The following is a 23560-nucleotide window of genomic DNA, read 5'->3' on the forward strand; positions in this document are numbered from 1 at the left end:
GAACATGGGTATGACACGTATTCTTTTACCACTTTCATGTTTCAGGAATCTATGTCCTTTGTCAGGTAACAGCTGGCTGAAGACAAGTGACATTAAGGCATCTGTTATTTTGTTGAAACCCAGCGTATTGCACAACATAAGTAATACCAGCAAAAACTGTTGTGGCATTATGACTGGAGTTGAAACCTCTCTTGTAACTGCCAGCCCAAACCAACAGAAAAATTCACTGTTTTTTTTTTCTTACCTAAATCTTTCCTCCTTTTAAGTTCATTGATGTTCACATTAATATTTTTCATAGCAGAAAGGGCTTCTTGTAGTGCTTTGTGGTCAGGGTGAGAAGCAGGAGTTGAATTCAACAGTTCACAGAGTAACAAGGGATATTTCATTACCCGCTGTACCGGCTTGATCATCAGGGATCCCATGTCCATTAGATTTGGCTTTCCTCTATAATTTATACCAAGAAAAAGTCACATAAGGAGAAACTCCTTGAAGACAGAAAGTTCTTATATTTCTGTCTAGTCATTGAAGCTGCTGCCTTTTATATCCTTCAATGAAGCTTTCAACTACAGAAAATATCAAAACCAGAGCAGTGCTTTGCACTGAGTCATAGAAGTGCAATCACCACTTAAGACAAAAAATAAGATACATCTGTCAGGAAACACGGGCTGTTGCAAATGAAACCATCCTCCCACCCCCTCCATGAGAAATACACACCAGGTCTGAGTTTTCTGTATTTTCAGCAATTTGCCAGACTATTGCTTAGACATCGACTCTGAAACTGGCCCACTCAGTCTGAGGGGTGCGTGTGGTGCAACTTGCATAGCATGACACCCAAGAGGGTAGATGTAGGTGGAAGACCAAATAACAGGAAGTTTGAGAGATGCAAGCAAGCGAGGCTATTACATCCTGCTCTGGCCCCTGAGCCTTAGAATTGCAACATCTCCATGTTGTGAGTAATTGAAATGCCTGCTCACTGCTGCATCCCTTCTCGCAACACCTCTCAATTTGTCAGTATAAACTTTGCTATCCTTTACCTGCTGTTTTCCTGCGCTGGCTCCCAGCAGATGACATCACACTGCTGAGGCTCTGGCAACAGGACAGAGGAGTCATTGTATGTCCTCATCCTAGCATTCTCTCTGAGCAAACCAGGGAATGCTGCAGCACCACCAGCACTCCTGTGAACTACCCCAGACTCACAGACCCCCCCATTGGAACAGTGAACAAGCTGATGGGGACAGTGTAAAGGACAGTAGAGCAGAGCAAGGCTTCCATTTGCATGCCCAGAAAAGCTGTCTTGGAGGGAAGGAGCTGGCATGACAATAACTGTGCAAAAGCTAATGCTAGTCAAAGAAGGATTTCCGAATGAGGAAAGGCAGGATAATACAACATAGAAGGGAAGTACAAAAACCAGAGAACATCCACTCAGCTTTGCAGGCTGACATCTATTGTTTTGTGAGCAGAAAGAGCAGAAGAGAAAGAAACAGGCTTTCATTCCCACTTTTGTATGTATGAAAAGTACAAGAGCCAATCCCTACTGCTGACTAATTAACAATTTGAATGCCTTTGAGAAGAGACATCTGCATATTTAAACCATCTCTCTTGCACAGGCATTATCTGCAAAAAGTTCTGCATGAAAAAAAAATTAACAGTAGATGCTTTTTAAAGCTTCTTGATGTCCCCAAACCTTCTTATCATTTCAATCCCCCTCATTTCCCCCGTATCCTACATTAAATATATAGAGCTATTTTCCCTTCTTTCAGCTTCTGGCAGCAATAATGAAAAAAATCCTAAATTGTTATTGTTTTCTCTAAAAAGCCTCTTGAATGCAAATCTGTAAAAGCTGCCTCATGAATAGAAAAATCTTCAAGTATCTTCTCTTTATATAGTTGCACTTTGGACAGCTGCCCAAGTGATAAACAGCCCTCTGTTCACGTATCTGCATGACACAGTCTAGCAATATGGTTTGAGAGATAGTAGGTTTGCTGTAAGATAATGACTCCCTGGGGCACCAAATGCCACAAGTTCAGCTCCTCTAATTCTCCCCAGCGAGATTATCTGCTGATCTCCACTCCCCCTGGAAGAGTCCCGTTTCCAGTGGGCCCAGTGAGCAACACACTCAGCAGCCAGGCAGGACGCAGCCCCGCCACGCGACCAAAACAGGCTTGTGACATCCATTGTGCAGAGAATTAAGTTGATAATTCATTTGCAGTGCTGCTTCTGCTTCTCCCCCATCCTATCATGTATTTAGCAAGTATTCTAGGGTATAAGTAGCTGCACTAATCTCATCGCAGATTCTCAGTGTAGCTCTGCAGAGCACGCAGCTGGCTTAGCTGCAGTGAGCCTCATGGCATACCCTGCCTCCCTCCTCACAACAAAGCAAGCTCACAAATGCAGAAGGACTCCCACCAGTATAAAGAAATACATGGTGGTGAGCTATCCAAAGAGGGGCGACCCAGGGTTTAGTTTCATACACTTTTGCTGTCTAGCAGGTAAGTCCTGTGGTGAACATGACAGCCAGTTTGGTATCGTAGGGCTGAGGAAGGTGTCATATCACGCAGGGGGAACACAAATGCCACCGTGCCATGAAAGGTAGCCAAGCACAGGGAGAGTTCCTCAGCTGAACATCAGTCCTTGTGCAGCTTTACAAGAGCCACTTTCAGCTCAGGAAGTGTGCTGTATCCTACACTCCACTATAAACTGAAGGAGAAAGCTGGATATTAACTTCCAGGAGGGTAGTGCGAGGCAGAGCAGCCAGTCTTGTGTTATTTCTACACGCATTTCTCTCTTCTGTGTTCTTACTGTTAGTCTGGGTATTTGGTGTTCCTCCTAGGACCTTCACCCCTTTTTAAAAAGGACTATAGAATCTCCTTTATCAAAACCAATGCAAATAAACTACTTTCAATCACAGAATGAATCTTGAGAAGCCCAACCTAGGATTTCAACATGTAAATCATTTGAAGTCTATTTTACACTGACCTTATTTATGATGTCTAACTGACTAATTCTCTGATTTCACATATGTTTCTCTCCTACCCACATAAAGCACACCTGCTCCTCTTTTCTCTTAACATTTCTGTCTGGGTTGTAATCACTTTCTTTGGTTCAGCTAACCCCTTCTCTGACTGCTCCTTGCAGGTAAGATCAGGAAGTGTTGTGTTTCAAGGATCCAGACCTACTGGATGTCCAAAACCTCAGCTGTGATAAACTCTCCCTTAAAGCTTTTCAAAGATGTCACATTTGGCACAGAAGTCCCTTAACCAGAAGGTATCTGAGGCTGGGTGAGTGTTCTGGCAAGGTGTTGCCATACATTTGTTCTTTTCTGATGTTCCTCCACCCACTGTCAGAGGGAAGCTCCTCAGAAAGATTGATTTCTCATATATTTAGGGTGACCAAAAGTGCCCTTACCTTAGAAATAGCTTTACCTGTCAGCCTGGTGTGTACTGAGCAGGCCTACAGATGCATAATGCAGAGCAATTGAAGAGTGCCTGGATTTTCAGACTTGACACTGCGCTGTTGACAAGCACTGTTGAAGAGCTCAGAGCTCTCTAAGCACATTTATTAGACAACAAGGTGGTAGTAAAGGGCTCTGAATGAATTGCATTCCAAATTAAGTAGCTTCATAAACCACAAGTTTTGAAAGACATTGCAAAGCCAGTGCAGTTAGTAATCAGAAAACCAGACAGGCTTAGAGAAATTAAAACTGAGAGTGTTTTATCACATATATCCCGGAGAAGTCTGTGCATTCTACAGATATTGCTTAGTGTTCTTAAAATTTCCACATGTACAGTTTTAAGCATACTTAAGGTAATTAAAAGATATTTTAAAGATTATTTTACAGATAAAAAAGACGTAGTACTTACTCTTCCTCGTACATCTTTCTGCAAAAGAAAAGGAACGGAAATATATATTAGCTTCCTCCTAAAAGGACTTATACAGATCATGGGCCAGATTCTCAGATACACTCTGGTGACACAGAGCAGCTGTAACTGGCCAGTTAACTTAGGTTTATGGCTGCTGTGTGTCAGCACAACTGCACAAAACAGCCAGAGGGTACCAATGAATCTGGCCCTACATCTTTTTGAGAGGACAGCCCCAAATAAGACAGGATTGTCAGGAACCTGGACTTCACGATAAAACACAGCCTTCTCCTAACTCTGTTAGAGAAGGAAGCTTGAGTCACTGTGCTAGCAACATCAAGCCCTTAGCACAGAGAGCAAAATAAAATGTCATTCCTACGTTATTTTTACATGGAAATGAATGCATTTTAGACTTTTAGGATAGAGAATCAAATAAGTTGTTCCACTTTTTGGGAGGCTGTTTATCAACTGAAACCTCTTCAGAGTAGGATACTGTTGATATACATACAGAAAGCAGAAGGAAAGTACAGTTGTTTTTTGGAAATATGCAAACGTGCACACAGAATATTTTCCTCATGGTATGATTAAGCTTGGAGAATTTCACTCAAATGCAAGGGAAGCACAACGTCCCTCCACCTCTGCATGAGGCTCTTCTAGTACTGAGTGCTGACATCCTATCATCAGTCAGCCACTGCTTTCTGACCACCTGCACTTCTGTCTCCTTGTCTTCCAGAGGAGCATCTGGAAGCTGGCATTTTCATTGCTTCTGCACCATCAGCTCTTTGAGTACTTCTGACGTCCCTCTGCCCCTGTAACAGTTGACCAAGATACTTCAGACTGAAAGCACAGCAGGTAGTTGCCAGCATCCTTTCATTTTTACCAGCTGCATTTCTTTGGCTAAGCTAGCAAACAACATCCCCATTTTGCATAATCACTGCTGAAACATGGCTTTCTACATAATTTGGATTTGCACATGTCTCCAAGGCAGACACCTACATTTTGGGATGGAATTTCTCCCCTTTAGTCAGCAGGAGGCGTAAGAATCTAACCGTGGCTAATTAAATCTGATTTGTCTGTACAGATGTGCAGAGGGCTACTTGCAAATTCCTCGTGATACAAAAGTTGTTTTTTACAAGGCAGATATTACTCAGCTGAGGAACTGAAAGCTCGTTTGACCTATTTTATTTTATTTTATTTTATTTTATTTTATTTTATTTTATTTTATTTTATTTTATTTTATTTTATTTTTATTTTCAGTGTAATAGTATTCTTCCCAAGGAAAAAAGAAATGATGTAAAAAGTAGACAGTTTTCAAGAATAATAGTCACTGTCCCCTATATATTATATCTCACGACATAAAACAGCCTGTAACTTATTTGTTAAAATTCCTACATAATTTTCTTCCTAGGACGAGTGCTCTCTCATCAGAAGTAAAAGGTTTAGGTGACCACAACTGTGCATTTGAGTGTGCACTTTCAAGTCTTAATATTTTAACTGGCTGCTATTTCTAGCCATTGGGAGAAAAGCGCAACATACTATACGTGAAATGGCATTTTTTCCTTGGTTTCTGCTTGAAAGCCGATCAGAAAAGAACAAGACAAAATGAGGCTTCATTTTGAGGAAGGTTTTGTTGCTTCCTGCTACCAAAGGCTGTAATGGTTCAGCATTAAATATCCTTTCTCTTCAAAAATCCCACCTGCGATGATGGAACAGAAGCATCTCCTACTGCCTCTGGAATTCATGTGGCAACATCCACCCCAGCACATACACAGACACTATATTTTATGTTTATGTCCTCCCATATCCTCTTGCCTCAGCAGAAGGGATGAGTGAATGACAGGAACAACTTCTCTTGATTAGCCAGAAAAGAATACTGTAGGATTCAGCAACTGAAACACCCCCTGAGGGGAGATACCTGGCCATCCGTTAGCCTGAAAGCCAGAGTTTATATGAAAATCTATTTCTTTCAGCTTCCAAGGTGGCTGAAGCCTCCGTACTCTGCACATGTACTTGGTTATACATTTACTATCTGGCCATGGTGTACAAAGTCTTATTTTCTGTATAACCTGTCTTCAAAGTAAACATTTATCTTTTAATTTTGTTGATGTTTCCTTCTGCTACTGTCCCCAGATTTCACTCAGGTATACTTTCCATCTCCTAACACATCTCTGCTGACTGATCACTAGCTGGGGTATAATTGAAATACCTGTTGCTAATGTACACCCCATTAATTATTTGTGATACTTTTGCATTTCTCGTGGAAGAGTGCAGCACCAGCCTTTTCTGATCAGACCTATGATCTGAAGGACAGGGGTACGCTCCCTCCTGACAGCTATGTGCAAGATTTTTCAGAAAGTGGGGGAATAAGGGAGCTTGCAAGTGAAGAGAAGCTCTCCTCATACAGAAAGTGAGCTGGTTCTCAGGTTGCAGAGGGAAGCCATGCTGGAGGAAAGACAGAGCCATTTTTCTGCTGCATCCCCAGTATGTTTCCCCCAGGGGCTGGTGCTGGAGGGAGTGACGTGAACGTCCACTGGTGGGATCTGACAGCTTGTTTCAACATACACCACTTTCAAATCCCCTCATCATGAGGTGTCGAGTATAGCTGCAGATCTCTGGGGCCTTATAGGGGGGTCCAGAAACACCAGTATGTGTGAATAGCTCCACTGTGTGCCATTTTAATCCAGGCAATAGAATTGCTGAAAATGGGGCCAAGTGTGTTTCCTAGGAGCTGGGCAAGTTGTTCCCAGCAGCCCATTATATGATGCAGCATTTCTTCTGCCAGTATGGGGCACTGAAGCTAAGGGAAGAGAAACCTTTCTTGTGCTATTTTTGGCCATCTTAGAGAGAAAGAAATCTAATCATGGCCCCTGGCTTGTCATCTTTTCATGAAAGCAGCATAAGCCAGAGCTTCCAGCAAGCCTCATAAAACTCTGGATTTACAGGGGACCTTTCATCTGCATCCATTTAAAATGTTCCCTGCCAGGCAACTGACTATGGACGGAAATCATCATTTGAAAAGATCTTACTTTAAGGACTGTACACAGTGTCTTAAATGCTGCTTCAGTTCTTCATCCTTTTCATAGGATTCCAGCATGGTGTGTGCATCATCGTGGCGATAGCAGTAGATTTTATATGTGTCTTCTAGTGGGCCTTTAATCTGCAAGAACACTTCCCCTGTTAAAGAGAAAAACAAAGCATGTCAAGCCAGACAACAGCATCTCAGAAGGAGTTTTATTATTCCACCACATTAGCCGTGAGCTAAAAAGGCTGCTTTCCACTTTACTTCCCTTAGAAATGATCTCGTGTGTTTATGTGCATTATTTATTACATGTATTTCTCAGCTGCTCATCTTTGTCACAGCCAGGCACCATTATACCAGTGTTAAAGCACAAAAATTCTCCAGAGAAAAGGGATGAAATCTCTACACCTGCACCCCTGCATATACAGTCCCCCTGTTTCACTGCCCTACCTTAACACCCCTGCAGTGAGAACCAAACAGGAAAGCTTCGATGCTAAGGAGGGACCATGCTGACCTTGTGGGCTGCCAGGAGGAATGAGCGTAAGGATATTCATTCTCCTTTTTATTTTTTTTCAGCTGGATATGAAATTAAATGGGTTATAACAGGAATAATGACTCCATCTCCCATTAGCCATTTCATGTTTATCTGTTTTGCAGCATCCTGAAATGGCAGTTGTTATGGCCTAGAGTGGAGTATCTTCCTCACACGACAGAGGAACAACCTCCACCTTTTCCTCTACTGAATTAAAACCACTGTGGATTGCATCCATTTCTGTTAGGTATGAAAAAGGAAAGCATTTACATTTCTGATCTTCTCTTTTTTTTCCCAAAAAACAGTTGGGAATTTTAGATGCACTGAAATAGTCCTGCACCCATTTCCCATCTAAGTTTGGTGCCTGTTTCTCTCATCTTGTAACCCCTGTGCTGCTTACTGTGTATATAAGAAATATTATCCTGGCAGAGAAAGAACTCTTCATCTCTTTTGCTGAGATATTCATTAGGTTCTCACACCCTAATGTAGCAGCATCCTGATCGGCATCCTTGGAAATGCACATAATAAACAATAGCGATGGTGAAAACTACTGTCTCAGGCATTTACAGAAAAATTACATCTACGTGGCAACCAGTCAGATGTTTTATAAACACTCCTGTTGAGTTATAGCCATGATTATTAAAGTTAAAAGCTGAGCACCACGTTAATTGGGAGCTCTATTCATTCACAGAGTGAGCATGAAGCTGTCAGGCATCCTGCCTCTTTCATCCTGACCGAAGTCAGCTGTTTCATAATACATTGCATTGAACTGCTCTGTCTTAAAGTGAAAAATGATTCAGTTACCACAGTAACACAGCTCTGGGTTTCTTCCCTAGCAGTGAAGGTTAACTGGGCTGTCTAATGCATGTTGGTTTCAAGGTGCGAACAAGGGAACAACAACAACCGAGTTATGAATTCTGAAGTTCATTTTAGTTACTGTAAGGCCACAGCCAGAAAAGCACCCACATCCTAAAGCTACATCTTCTTTGGGTGCTGTCATCTCTGTTTTCTCTGTCTTGTGCTAAATGCTAATGCTGATGGCTAACAACACACACTGCATCCTGACTTCCCCATAAACTCTACACAGGGCCTTAATTTGCCAACAGTGTAAGGGGAAACCATAACAAGCTTTATCCTGATCCTGTGCCCTTGGCAGAGATGCTGAACTGTCACACTTATCATTAACTTTAAGCAGAGCTCCAAGTGTTTAGCACAGCCTGTAATACATGGAGCTCTTAAGAGAGATTATGTTTTCTGCAGCAAAAAAATGCAAACTGTAGACTTAGGTTTCCTTTCAGCATATGTTAGAGCCTGGAAATAGTCGTTCTCTGCTCCAGTATGGAAAATATGAGCATTCATTGGTGTAATGTGCCATAATGATAAATACTTTCATTTATGATAAAATAATGAGAGAAATTACGTGCTAATTACATGGTTGGGATCTATTAAAAGCAGCTGGGATTCTTAAGCCTAGAACTCTTTTTGGTTCTGGGTTGTATATAAAGAATCAGTTGAGCACTGAGCAAGAATGTGCTAAGAATGGGCTAAAGCCAGTCTGAAACAAGACCTCTTGAAATTTGTATATACCAAGCCCAACTGTTCAGTTATACAAGTCTGCATCTATGGGCACTACAGCTAGTCAGTGTAGGCATAGCCTAAGATGTGGAGACTAAAATTAGACATCAATATAAGCAACTACATAATTTTGGTTTCTAACTCATGAAACAGCAGTTCTCAGCCTCACCATGACTGGGCTTCCTTCCAAAGGAAGATGTGTCAGTGGAAGATGTTTAAATACCACAAACACAACAGGATACAATGGGTGTGCTAAACAGTTCCTCATCCTGCTTTTTCCATAGACCAATATTAACTTTTACAATGAGTATGAGGGAGGATTCTGGAGGGACAACAGTACTCTGCTCTTTTTTTGAAGGTGACAAACCTAGTAACTTACTGTTTACTATGATGCAGTTATTCTCCCTGCTTTACACTCAGCCTTTAAAAGAACTGCTCTTGTCTTACATTCCAACTTTTTCCCTGCCATAATTTAGCCAACCTTCTGTTCCAAAATCCTATACATTTTGATGGTCCTTTGTCTGATTCCGGAGAAAAACACTGTACTGAACTGATTAAATTATTTGCCCTTACTTCTGGATATGGCACCAAACTGAAAGAATGATTCCCCTTGCTGTTGAGAAAGCCACTTCCTGCTAGAATAGAACATTGCTTATTAAGGGTATGACTCATCATGATGCACTTTTATTGAAATACTGCCAAACAACACAGTTTCATCAAACTACGTTAAGCTGTTGCCTTGGCAAACCAGATTGAGACACGCTAGGATTAATACCTTTCCCAAGCTTTAATATTGTGTTCCCTTGCCAAATGGCAACTTACAATTTTTTTACCCCATTATTTTTCAAGAAGGTGGTTCTTTCTATAACACATTACCTGTGGTACATGGTCAGTGTAAAGAAAAAAGAACCCCTCTGACCTCTGAATCATAGCTGAAAGTTTTTTAAACTAAACTGGCTAACTTTGCACTCAAGCAAATTATGGTTTCTTACTTGATTTCTTAAGCTGGATCACCTACCACCTCTGCATTGAATAAGCAATTACATAAGAGCTGATGAATGGAAACTTCTTAAATCTCTCCCTGTGTGCCAGAACGTCAAGCAAACAGATCCCAGCTACAACATTTATGGTCTGAGCTACTGAACATATGATTGCTGTGATACATCCAGGGCAAATTTCTTTGCTAAAAATAGTCATGATTCCTACAGACATTCCTACACAGATCCACACAAGCTCCATACTGATGGCTGCTTGCTTTCTTCTACTGACCATGTCTCTGTTAATCACACTTACTCAACTTTTACATTAATTATATTGCCAGTAAATATGTTTATGATGTTTGGGTACGTTTTTTGTGGTGACATTTTTTATTATTCCAACCACTCTTAATGCATTTCTCAAATGGCACAGGTATGAACATGCAATATAAAAGTTGTTTAAGCATAAGCAGCTAGGTAGGTAATACTGAACTAGATGAAAATAATGTTATCATTATATAGCATAACTCAGTGTTGCAGTTTTCATTTGTGATAAGCCCACTCTCTCCCTTTCTCCTTCCCCTCAACATCCAGAGGAGCAAGCACCATGATCAAGCCTGACATGAGCACAGCAGAGCCACTGGACAGGTTCCACATCTCCTTTTTCCTGTATTACTGTGGACAGCTTGTAGCACATTACTCTCTGAGAGTGGTGCTACTTTAGTCTGATGAAGGTATAGGACAGGAGAGTGTTATGTTTATTCTTTCACGTGGCTTTGTGTAGAACTCAAGAGGACAGTAAACATACCGATTAGTTGCATGGGTGGCTCCACATCTGTTGTGGCTTCTTCCAGCAGTGACAGCAGCTTGGCTGATGTTTGATGGACCGATTCGATGTTGCTAAACAAGCCATCCACATCAAAGCGAGCGATCTAATGGAATACAAATATTAAGCAGCTACTGAGGAAGGATAAAGAAGGACACTATTTTACAGACCTTCTCTCAATGAGGCCTTCATGTTCAGCACTCCAGGAAGCACAATTTTTGCAATACATAATATAAACATCCTTCTTGTGACTTTCGGGACGCATACAGTTTTCAGATCAGTAGAATTTGGTTGACGCAGTTAACAAAGGGCATTATTTTCAACTACTGGTTCCTAATCTGAAAGTGTTTACCCGGGAAGGAAATAAATATTATCATCCGAATGAAGAAAAGTTATTTAGCTGGCTTTAAAGTGTTTATTTTCCCACTGAGAAGAAGAATAGTTGGCAGTGGATCTGATTCCTTGTTTTCCAGTTGCTCACAGAGGCCACTACATGAACTGGGACCTTTGTGCTGTAGTGCCAGCTATGAGGTACGAAGACTTTCAAATGATGGTACCGTTTTAAGTTAGTTGTCCTGTAAATCTGAAGAGTGCAATCAAGACCATACAATTTCCACTAAAACTAACACTTTTATATTCTGGGTATTAATATAATCAAAGGTGGAGACCAGGAGCACAGCACTGGCTCCAGTGAACTGGTTCAGTTTACATCAGCAAAAAATTTGTCTCCATATCATATTGTCTCCCTTACTCATATTAAACAAAAAATGTTCAGGACACGTGCTTTTCGTACAGCACACTCCCTTGTGCAGCTGCGTGATAGTTAATATTCAGGGACAACAGGGGACAGCCAGTGGTGACGTGTTAACACTGAGAACAAAGGCAAGACTGATTTTGACATCCATATCTCTACCCACTGAACATCCCTCTCCATTAGAAACAGAACTGCTTACTTGCTCTCCAGATGCTGGGAGGATCGTATTGCACACTGTTGTAACCGAATCAGCAATACACTTTCAGTTCTACCATAGTTAATTTTTTAATAATTATTAAACAGCTAAAACATTTTTTATCCATTTAGAAATACAAATCAGATCCATTCCTAGGTCAATTTTCTAAATGTTATCCTTCTCTAAACACACTACAAACTCTCAAATATAGTAGTTTATCTGAGAAGTAGACTTAAAACCATACAGTATTTTGAAAGCCTTTCAAAAATTGCAGAGGTTATTACATTAGGACAGTTATAATCTCTGCTTTTCCTCTGTATTCGTCTGTCACTGGACTTTTGACCTCTACTCCAGCACAATGCCTACATTGCTTTTGGAACAATGTTGTGACTGGAGACGGTGACAAAGGACAGAATGAAAACATATGTTTTCAGTTGGCTGGACAAGAGCAGAAGAATACAGCATGTTTGTTACCAATCTCAGTGAGTTTTAGCACTGTGTACTGGTCAGGAACCAGCAGAGACCACTCCAAAGCAGATGAACAACTGAGAGGAAAGAGGAGTCAAGAACTGCTTAAGTAACCAGCAGAAGCCAGCTCTTCCAAAAATGAATTGGAACAAATACTAACAGTTTTAGGAAACAGAGGGATGGTCCTGCAGGAGTTTAAACAATGTGAGTTTCAGTGGCCACAGTTCTCTGAGGAGGCAGCGTCTGCATCATTTAAAAAGTCTTTGTCCCCTGTACTACTATTTTGTGACCAGTTGTGTAAGGAATCATACATACAGAACACAGGCCTGCGGTCTGTTTAAAATCACTTCTATGCTGTATTAGCAGCAGATATCATTTGTGCAGCTTCTGTGAACGCTATATTGCAAGCCCCACGAATTTAAGTCTTTCTCTGGACAAGCTCTTCTATTCCCAGCTTGAGACTGCACAATTTTTCTAGAAATTGAAATATTGTTGAGGAAAAGGTGCTCTTTGAAGTCTCAGCTGAAAAGGAAACTGAGTATCATTGGCCTAATAAGATCTTTTGCCTGTAAGGTAGCTCATGAGCCTTCCTCCCTCAATTGCTCTTTTCTGTGAGGAATGCAAATTTCCATGGCGCTCACTGTGCTGTCTGTCATGCATGGTGTCTCTCCACCACCGTTGTCAGAGAAGCTGGTTGAAGTAATTTTTAAGACGGAACTTAACCCTGATGGGAAGGTTAATGCCATTCCAGGCTGTTGCCATGGAAAATATTTCTTCTTATTGTTTTTTACTGCTTTTAAAGGTGTTAGTAAAGGTCTGCTGGAGCATGTGCCAGTGGTTATGGGCACAGCAAAATGGACAGGGGAAGCTGCCACTGTAGCCTAAGCCTGGGAGCAGGCATATAGCATCTAAGCTGCCCTCTGGGCAAGCACCTCAATGCCAAGGATCAGAAGTGTATCTGACTTCCCACTCTCCTCACTACAGTTCTGGCATATCCGCCTTCTGTAAAGCCAGCTCTGGACCTGCACCAGGCAGCACACTGCCCTTCAGGTTGCCATCTGTGCTTGCCTTAAGATTATCTGCAAACAGAGCGTAGGTGAATTCAGATCTTGGCATCATCTTTGGTCCTCCGCCCTTGGCACTTACCTGTTTGTTTCTCAGAGGCTGAATCACTTCCTTGATGCAGAGATCCAGGTCACTGATATAGTCCCTCTCTGTCTGCATGAGCTCTGCAATGATTTTTACCCTCTTGGCCATCATGCGTTTGGTAGTTTCTTCATCCTCCCGTGGCAAGGTGGTGGGGGATGTGGATCCTGACTGTGGGGCCATTTTTTCTGTTTTAAAAGAGAATTGTGGGAGGTCTGTAAGGAACATCATCATTTCATTGTCCCGGCCATGCTTCCTCTACTGCCTGAAACACTTCCCCACTGAATGCAATCCTGCATCAACCTGGTCACGCTGAAATCCAAATACAGCTGATGACCTGTAAAACCACAGCCTCGGGCTGAAGTCTATTAAGATTTGGTGAAGGGTGAAAACATGCTCCTGTGGAAGGAAAAGGCTGTGTTTATTGCTGGTTTCACTGGAATAACCATTGTTTTGTACGATGTATTTACTGAGGTCTGTTCATGGGTTTACAGGTATGGATGATGATGAAATCTGTAATTCTTTTGAAAGAGTTCTTTTAATAAGGAAAAGGAATTACAGGACTATGGAAAAACCTCCAGTGATCAATAGCAAACACTTCTTGTGACAACAGGGATCACTGGGGTCATGAGATTCTTACTTTTCCACATTTAAAACCTAACCTGATTAATTTGTTCCAAATACATGGAAATGCAAAGGAATCTTCTATAGACAGATAATTTACCTATGCTACCTGTGCACACCACCTACTTATCTGTAATGATGGCTTTCTCTTTGTTTGGTTCTGAAGGCAACCTGCAGGCACTCATGGCAGCTGTACAAAGGGCACAGAATTTTGTCAGTGTACACTGACAGTCTGTATTTTTCGTTAGGAAAAAAACAGGGGGAAAAAGTGGAAGATTTCAGAGGGTATTCTGGCGTTTTCCTGCCAGCCACAAGATGGTGCAGAGTACCAGCAAAGACAGACAGATCATTACTGCGCTCATCTCCGCATTACCCAGGTTGTGGCTTGACAGCATCGGATTTTCTCGCTCAGCAGCAAAGGACAGGAATCTCTGCTGAGGATCAGGCTGTTATGCCTTGATTTCAGCTCCTTGTAGGAAGCGTACCGTATAATGAGCCACGAGCAAGCAAGATCTGATGCCTTGCCAGCTGGTAACTGATACTGAATAGATTGCTGTTGTTGGAATTGATCGTTGAGGGTGAGGTCATGAGCACTCAAGTGAGCACCAAGCAAAGCCCAGCTCACCCATACAACGCAGGTCAATGCTGCAGATGATAAACTGGAGCTGGACTTGTGAGGAAGCCAGGCAATCTACTGGAGAGAGGACCTGGAGCTGTCTTCCACTGAGAGTTGTAAGATCTTACAAACGCAATGCATCATCGGCCTCGGGCCCTTCTACAATGATGCTGACAGCTTATATTCAGAAAGGATGGTTTTGTTATTAATCCTAGTCAAATGGATGTGAACACGGTTTGATTTAAATAGCTGCATTGGGAACTGCACCTCTGCTTATGTCCTGGTAGTTTGCAGCGGGGAGGACAAGGAGCCTGAACAAAGCTGGGGTGAGCTGCTTCTCCAGATTTTTTTTCTATTTTCTATTTCAATGTACTTCCCTTCTGTAATGTAAATCTTCTTTCTACCATTGAGATTTTAGCATTTAAATCTCTGTATAACACAAGCATAAACATTTTGTCCTAGAGTTTGTACACAGACAATGGACTGGAATGGAAATGAGCAGGATGTCTCCTCTCTCCAAGGCCTTGGAAGAATTTTAAGCTGAATTCTCCCCTAGAGAATTCACCCCTGCTGGTGTGAGTGTCTGCCTTGTGTGAGTATTCACCTCACTTCAGACCTCAGCCCGCAAAGGTAAAGTGTGCTGAAAGAAATGGACTCAGCACTCAGTTCAGTGTGAAGAGCAGAAATCTATTCTAGTACTTCTTCATGGCTCCCTCTGAGCCATTGTCTTCTAGGGCTGTGGAATGAGCCCTCCCTGCCTGCTGCTTATATGCCAACAGGGCAGGTAGTAACCACAATTACAAATGTGCGAGGAACCACACAAACAATACGGTTTAGCTCCAGTCCTGCACCAAAACCAACATTCCTCTTGAGACCAGGTGTGAAATAGTTTGTACGTGTGTGACTGAATGTGAGAGTTCAGGAGAAAGGTCTTAGTTAGAAATGTATTGTCTTATATGCAGTACCACCGCAGTATTAGATGGAATTTGAAGGTGAACACAAGATGCTCTGTAAAAGAACTTCTCCATCTTTTATAGTGGTGGCAGAGACAACATTACGGGAACAAAACAAAGGCATTGTATCCCTCCTCAGGCTCAAAATCACAATCCCCAGAGGTTGGCTTTTTTTCTATTTATGCCATTAGATCACCCTGATCAAATTTGATTCAGGAATTATGTCAGGGCTCAGCTATTATCCTTGTTGCATGATAGATAATAATGCCAGGAAATAAAAACTGTTCTCAACAGGAAGAAATAATGGTGAGAAATAGCAGGTAGATGCTGTTTCCTTACGGAAAGCATGTTTTTTTAATAAAAGCACCCTTTTGTTACAAGTAATATAATTTTTCATTTTCACTCAACACATTCACATTTTCATTTTAGACATGTCTGTCTCCGTAGAACGCAGGAGCAAGATACTGAAATGATAATTACAGCCCAAACCTGTGATTTTACATTCAGCTGATTGCTTTTGACCAGTTTAAGAACATTAGTAGCCTGCTGAAATCCTTGCAGAGTAAGTGAAAGTTTAATGAATGCACAAACAGCAAGTGCACATTTGAAATACAGACAGACTTGTTTCTACCTGGTAATGTCAACCAGCCCTGGAACAGTACAGAGAGAGGATTAGCAAGAAGAGACATTGCTGAGGATTAACAATTATAGTAAGAATTCAGCTCATTCATCCTTGGAAGTGACAGGTGTAAAAGAAAAGAACTGTCCCCCTCGAATGGTTTATTACACACGTATTTCTTAAGACACGTGCCAAGGTAATTGGTACTTTTAGTAGATATAAAAATGTGAAGTGGAAGGCAACATTTGCAGTTGTTTTTTGAAAGGACAGTTGTCTGCAGAAGCTGCCTTTCTGCAAGATATTGCATTGGTGAGGGAGCTTATGACTTTGGTTTTGAGCCATGGAAGTGCACAGCTCTACTCACAGGACATGAGAAGCTCAGTGAGCGACGCCGCAGACAAAGGAGCTGCATGTGTAGCAGAAGCAGTTTCTTGCAAGTGTGAAGTCTAATACCATCCCTCAGCTGGAGACAACCCAGCAAAGCTGGGAGACCAGTAATGCACAAATACAGCATCTCCTAGGCACATGGACAGACTGCAGAAGCAGTCAGAGAAGGTTTAAAAGATGGATGAGTGCAAATTTCCCAGGCTTTCCCCCCTGTAGAGAGCAGCTCCTGGAGGTCTGCTCCAGCTCTCATTCCTCCAGGTGAGATGCTCAGGGTGGATATTAGGTTTGCCCTGGGGGGCAGGACACAGGTTTGTCCACACCTAATGCTTTTCATCTGGAAGTGAACGTAGAGGCATGGAATAGAGCAACAAGTACAACAACATCAATGCATGAAGGGGAGTGAGAGACCTTTTTCTTGCTCAAGTGCTATTTGGAGGACTCCAAAGTAAGCCCAGCACTCACGTGGTGCAGGTGAGGGAATTTTGCCTGGCATGAGGCATAAGTTATCAAGGAACAGCAAATAAATTACAGCATTACTGTATTTTCACAAGTGAAACTTGAACCTCACGCCACCATAGATAAAATTATTCTCTGTGAAAGCAAGCCCTCAGATAGCCTGTACCCTCAGATAACCCAGAGACTGTACACGGGAATCTACACCACTTTTATCAGCTGGATTTGCAAGTCAGACACAGGCAGTTTAGGCAATGAAATACAAAAAGGATTGGGAAAGGGTTGTAGAAAATGCCATTTTTTTCCCCCCACACATGTATATGCTGGCAACATTATTCAGGAGCAGGTTTGACGCTCAGGGGCAGGTTTGTTGCATGGCTGTTACAGGTGCAAAATGCCCAATGACGGCATATGGGCTTCCAGGGCAACAGGTTTGCTTATAAAGCCAGAGATTTACGTGCAATTAGGTCATTCTGCCTTTGATCATTTCTTGTTCCATAAAGTGCAGAAAATATTTACATTGAACATGCAAGCTTTTTCTTCAATTCCTTGACAGCATCTCGCTTTAATTATATATCTGCTGACAGGACTTCAGAGAGATCCCATGTGACCACAAGGGAAGGGAAGAAAGCTTATCATCAGGTGACAGAAGAATGCCCTCATTGTTAGCACCAGTACCTACAAACAAACCTTTCCAAAGCATCATACACGATACAAATACACCGCACCTGTAGCACTGAGTGAGTATGTTACTAATGGGAGAACCAAGGAAGGGCTGCATCTGAACTGCTCCCCTTGGAGACGCAGGCACCTCCAGATCTGAAGCACACAGCAGGACTTTACTGTGCTAAGTGCTGTGCAAACACAGCAGCACAAAATGGACTCTGCTCTGAGAAGATGCGATCACTTCCCAGCCTGGCTGTCACTGCAGTAAGGTCAAGAAATACCTCCAGGTTTATTACGGTGAAAGTTAAAAGAATTAGATCCTCCGGGTTCAAATTTGCACATGGAGGCATATTTTCATCAAGCCATCTCCTGAACATCAGGAAATAATCCAGACTTTTCCTCCTTTCTGTATTTCATTCAGTAAACTAGCTGCTCCAAAGATCAATACGTTTTGCAACAGGAAATCACCTGCATTGTAGCACACAGAAAGTTAATCAGTAAACACAGAGCAAAGCAAACAAGGAACTGGGGAGGGACATGGAGGATCTCTTCTGCAGGCAGGAGATACAGAGGCCAGGTCATCAGGTTGTGGTAGCTGAGTGATTTGCACCAATGTGTCTAATACCAATGCACTGAAATTAATGCATGTGCAAATCATTTGATAGCACGGATGACCCATTCCCAGCTAGTTAGAAAGAAGTTAGTATGTCATAGATCTGTAATGCAAGGAGTGTCTTCAAAGTACACACTGCCTTGTTGAACACTGTGAACGTTCATCTCCAGCTCTTTCTGGGAACCCAGCATTTTCAATAGCTTGTTTTTCATACCAAGCACAAGTTTGGCATGTGCTTATGTTCTGTCCTTCCTGGCTGATGGCGTCCATCCCCACAATTCATCTACCTCAGTCTGCCCTGATTCTGCAAACATGTACATGCCAATATGTACATCTACGCACATAGGTACTGCACTGGGATGATGACAGCTGTAGGTTAATTCACAGATTGATCCCAGCATTAATGCAGTACACAGATATTGATATTGTTACTTTCCCACCTGCTACTGATGGATTTTCAGCTGTAGGAGACCAGCACCTACCGGCCAAACAGCTATGGTAATACTTCTAAAAACAGCTGCTAAATGTTATCTTGTGCCACTTAAGGGTAGTAGAAAAAGGGGAAAATCCTGCACTACAAGAAATAGTGAACATAGAGCTGGGCACTGCATAGAAATATCACAGAAGTTGGATCTAAGCTCTTAAAGTGACCCTGCATATTATTTCTGCCTCAAGTCCCAGTGAATTTATCTTCCTTACCCCCCTTATTCCCTCTTTAGGAAAGTGATGCTCGTTTCCAGCTGATGGAATGCTGAGGAGAGTTTGACCAAGGTGTGCCTGGACCCATCCCAGGACACAGCTGCAAGCTGAGCTCTAGGTGGCTGCATGGCTGTCTCACCAACCTGCCATTTGAAAGCAACACCTTGATTCTCCTTATCTAAAATGGAGCTGGTGGCACTTGGTTATCTCACGGGATGAACTGAAATGGGCTCATTCAGGTTAGTCAAGCTCTTGGAGAATATAATGGTTACTTTGCACCTTGCTTCCTTTATCAACAGAAAGGAAACCCGGAGGCACTGCACATCAATTCACACCTGAGAAGGTATTGAATAGATGTATCTAGGATAATAATGAACCTGAAAATGGTTACTTGCATTTTTTAATGAATTCTTCATTTTGAAGTGAAAAACACTTCAAACAAACAAACAAACAAACAAAACCAACACCACAAAACAACGCTTACACTTTGACAATGCTATTATTGTTCTTATGTTTGTAGACATACAGAGCAAGCCACCTCTATTGCCATGGCTATCTGCATGGTGGGTCCCTTTCCCCACCCTCTTTTAGAAAGCAGTTTGGATTCCACATAAAAGAACAAAACTTGCAGGAAGTCCACTGGGGTGCAAAGATACCTGACTCCCCATACTCGGGGACACAAGTACAAACTATTATCACTTGAATCTTTTAACAAAACATTTACTATTTCAGAGCCTTCAGAGACTCCAGACCTGACAATATGCAACAGTGTTTGCATCACCAACAGAACTGTTTGCTTTTCTAACCAAGGAAGGAGAGCTGAAAAGTTTTGTGATAGGACAAAAGGAAATGCTTTCAAACTAAAGCTAAAAGTGGGGAGATTTAGATTGGACATAAGGAAGAAGTGTTTTACACTAAGGGCATTGAGGCACTGGCACAGGTTGCTCAGAGTTGTGGTGGATGTTTTGTCCTGGGAGAGAGACAAAGTCAAGCTGGAGGGGCTCTGAGCACCTGATGGAGCTGTAGGTGTCCCTGTTCAGTGCTGGGAGTGGGACCGCATGGCCCTTAAGGGTCCCTTCCAACTCAAACTGTTCTACAAATAAAAACGCTTCCCTCAATACTAATTGTATTTAAGCACTGATAAGAAAAATGAAGAACATGCAAGGAGTACCTCATTGGCCTCAGTGGGTAACAGATTAGGTCTGGGACCTATGATCTTTATCAGATCCAGGCATATCTGGATCACCACAACCAGATCCTGGTCAGGCCTTTGCACACAGCTCCATGCCTTCCTACTAATATAAATACCCTTTGCAGGAATTCCTACCCACTTTGTACTTTTACTCTGAGGACAGGCAACTTCTGATTAAATGCAAAGCCTGCAGGTACCCTGTTAGCCACCGGCATTTGTCTTTTGCAGACATAAGCACGCACAGCAAGCCAACACTGGGTGGGCACTCTGCCATCTGTGGCCGCAGCAACCTCAGCTGGAGGTGGGAGCTGCAAAGCCGGATTTACCACCCTGCTGGCCCATGGCCATCAGCATAACCTCACACACTGCCATGCCAGCCAAGACTTCCCTGCCTTCTTCACTTCAGACGTCAAGCAAGAGACACTCCCGGAATGAGCGCACACTGTGGGGGAAGGAAAGGGCTGATGCATTTGGCTGGATCCCACTCTACAACCAGATCCGACTTGGGCAGCCCACTGCATGAGAAAAACTGTTGTTCCAGTGACATACACACACACATGTGCTGGGATCACAGCCACCCGGCCGCATTGATTCCCACTAACACCCCCAAGCGCCTCTGCCAGAGTTGTGCCCGACTTCACCCAACATCTTTCATCTCCCCATTGATTAGTTGTCACGAGGAGGGAACGCTGTAATCAATGAACCTCTCAGTTGCTGTCAGCATATACAGCCCCTATATAAATCCTATTATTTTCTGGTTTATTATTTTATTTTCTGCTTTTATTGTCTCTCTGAAAGAAAATTGCTTCCTAATTAAATGCATCAAAACCATAATACAGTAACCTAAGGTATTTTTCTACTTTACTTCCCCATAAAGGATTACTGCCACAAGAGTGATTGTCATAGGCAGTTATATCACTATTAATAATAAATGTTTATATTGTGATAACACTCAAACCCTGCATTCGAGATGAGATCCTGTAGTTCGAGACCCTGAAAACCCACAGAAATGCATCAGCTTGTGTTTCAGAGCTCTCCCAGAAATAGCCACGTACATCTTTCATGCTTTTCCTCTATTTGTGGAGTTGCATTTAATTTGCAATTGACAGGCCCAGTACTGACATAATTTGGCAATTCCTGGCCCGGGCACAACTTGGTTATTTGAAAAGAAATGCTCTTCATAAAGGGATAATTCGAAGCAGCATATCCATCAAAGCATGCATTTGGATGTATTTCAGCTCAGGCTCAGACAATCTGAGCAACAGATTAATGCATTAGAGATGCTGGTATTTGCAACTGAAAGACAAAACTGCCCTCGATGCTTCTGATCATCGCGCCTCCCTGGTACCTTGCAGCTTCTGGCCGTACTCCGTCCTGTCCGACTGACTCCTGCGCAAGGCACCGTGCTCCCCAGCCCCGCTGCTCTCCACCACGGGCTCCGTCCTCCTCCTCTCCCCCATGTACAGCTTGTGCCGCAGCAGGGTCAAATTCTTCCTCCGTCCCCCTACGCCGTCCGTGCTCGCCATGTCCATGCCGGCGTGGGACAGGGGACGAGGGGCTGATCCTGGGCACGCAGCTCACGGCTCAGGGGAAGGCTCAGCCTTTCCACCTGTGCCGGTGCGGCTCCACCTCCGGGAAGCTGCCGCCCCAGGCTGTGTTTGCATTCACCTACTGCGTGTGTGTGAGCCCTACGGGGCTGGTTTAAGAGGCAGCCCGAGCTGCAGCCACTGCCTTTACCTGCTTCGGGAGACGTTCCTTGGCTCCTTTGGCTGCAGGGTGGTCACAAACCTTCATCAAGGTCAGAAATAGCGTGCGGCCCACTCTGATCCCACCCAGCGCTGTGTTCCTTTTGTACAGACACACTGGTGGAAGCCCAGGCACGGAGCGGAGAAAGGCCTGCGAACACCAAGGGGACACTGAGGCATGTGGAGGAGCTGGAGGGGCTATTGTGACAAATTGCTGCGCTCTGATGGCAGCAAAACAGCTGCTCGCAGTACCCCTGGCTCAGTCCCTGGGAGAGACCTTATTATCCTATTTGCTAGCAATGGCCCCTGGCACTCTGGCACTGCCTAGGGATGCTGTGTCTTGCCGGTCTAATCAAACTCATGTCAAAACAGCAGGAGCTGCTGGCATCTCAGCTTGGACCCGACTTATCCTGGCAAGAGCCCCAACAGCCGTCAGCAGCAATCATGGCCACAGCGGTGACACCGGCCCCGCAGCCCCATTGCTTTTAGGGAGCGGTGCATCAGGAGCCCCGTGGGCAGCCTGCTTGTGTGAGGCGGCCACATGCCCAGTGGGTCACAGCTCATTGCTGCCCTGCTGCCACATCCCCAAGGACTGTGCGGGACAAAGTGATGAGCACAGGGATACAATGCAGCAGTGTCAATGCATCTCCCAACTTGTGTTTATCCAAAAAAGAGCTTGTATCACTATGACGCTGCCTCCTGACCAAAGCCCCTCACTTCTACCCTGCAGAATTAAGAAAAGATGAAGAAACCATTATGCAATTCTCTATGCCAAATTGCAGTGCAGTGCCAGTGCTGCACAAAGTGTCCGGTCTGAACACAACCTGGCAGAGGACTAAAGCAGAGGATACCAGGAAGAGTCTCTGTGCTGGCACAGAGAAGGGACACACTACGCAGGCAGCCCATGTGTTACATCTCCTCTCCCCTTTGCTACTCCCCAAGAAACCCATGTGTGTTGCAAGACAGACCACAACAGTTCTTAATGAGGACAGCAGTGAGGGCAAGAAGGGTTCCCAGGGAGCAGGGACAAGCATCACAGCAAGGAATAAACAGATTAAGGTGGGAGTTGAGGGAAATTGGCTGCCCGATTTCCTTACATTGGGGATTTCCTGAGGTTTGTTTGTTTTCTTTTTATCCAAGCAATGCCTTGACATTCAGCAAAGGTGGCAAAACTGGTTTAAATGGTCACCACCCTTTGTGTCCGCTTCCCCCTGTAATCCTGTTCTCATTATCGGTGGTAGGGCACAAACTGAGCATCTGAGGCTGGATGGAGGAGGTGATCTGGCTGAAAGCCCCCTGCCTTCCCCCTGGGCCGTTTTCCATCTGGATCTGTTCTCCCGTTTAGTTCATCACACAGCTTTGCCAACAGTTGGAGGAGGGACACAGGGGTACATGTGAGCAGCTGGAAGTAGTTGTTAAAGCTGGCACTGCCCAGAGAAGTTGTTTACCCCCACAAGGATTTTACCTTGCTGTGCTTTTCTGGAAGCACAGATCTCATCATCTCTATGAGATTTTATTATATCTACTTAAATTAAGATTGCTTTAGGGAAAACTGAGGGATATACTTTGGCTGGGTGGAGGTGGAGGAACAAATTTTATTAAATTCTTGGCTTTGCAGGCTCTCTGCCACACATGAAGAGTTC

At 43.3% G+C, this 23560-nt stretch overlaps 1 protein-coding gene and 1 long non-coding RNA gene across 2 annotated transcripts in view; one reads left to right on the forward strand and one right to left on the reverse strand.

The window, feature by feature from the left end:
- ARHGEF38 (Rho guanine nucleotide exchange factor 38) overlaps window positions 1-21805 on the reverse strand; it is a 31280-nt gene extending 9475 nt beyond the window's left edge. Inside the window, exons 1-6 of the mRNA XM_015861422.2 lie at window positions 21521-21805; window positions 13351-13538; window positions 10769-10892; window positions 6884-7031; window positions 3861-3878; window positions 245-444 (exon numbers count right to left, since the gene is read on the reverse strand). Of these exons, the coding sequence (XP_015716908.2) occupies window positions 245-444; window positions 3861-3878; window positions 6884-7031; window positions 10769-10892; window positions 13351-13538; window positions 21521-21704 (862 nt within the window). The 5' untranslated portion in view covers window positions 21705-21805. The remainder of the gene's footprint in view (window positions 1-244; window positions 445-3860; window positions 3879-6883; window positions 7032-10768; window positions 10893-13350; window positions 13539-21520) is intronic.
- On the forward strand, window positions 3141-7656 carry LOC146761046 (uncharacterized). Its single transcript, XR_014945804.1, has 3 exons — window positions 3141-3278; window positions 4591-4709; window positions 7534-7656. It is a non-coding gene; the product is annotated as an uncharacterized LOC146761046 (long non-coding RNA).
- Window positions 21806-23560: the final 1755 nt, after the last annotated feature.

This window comes from Coturnix japonica, chromosome 4 (assembly GCF_054131305.1).
Source record: "Coturnix japonica strain WE chromosome 4, WE-NBRP24, whole genome shotgun sequence".
In the NCBI taxonomy this organism is placed as follows: domain Eukaryota; kingdom Metazoa; phylum Chordata; class Aves; order Galliformes; family Phasianidae; genus Coturnix; species Coturnix japonica.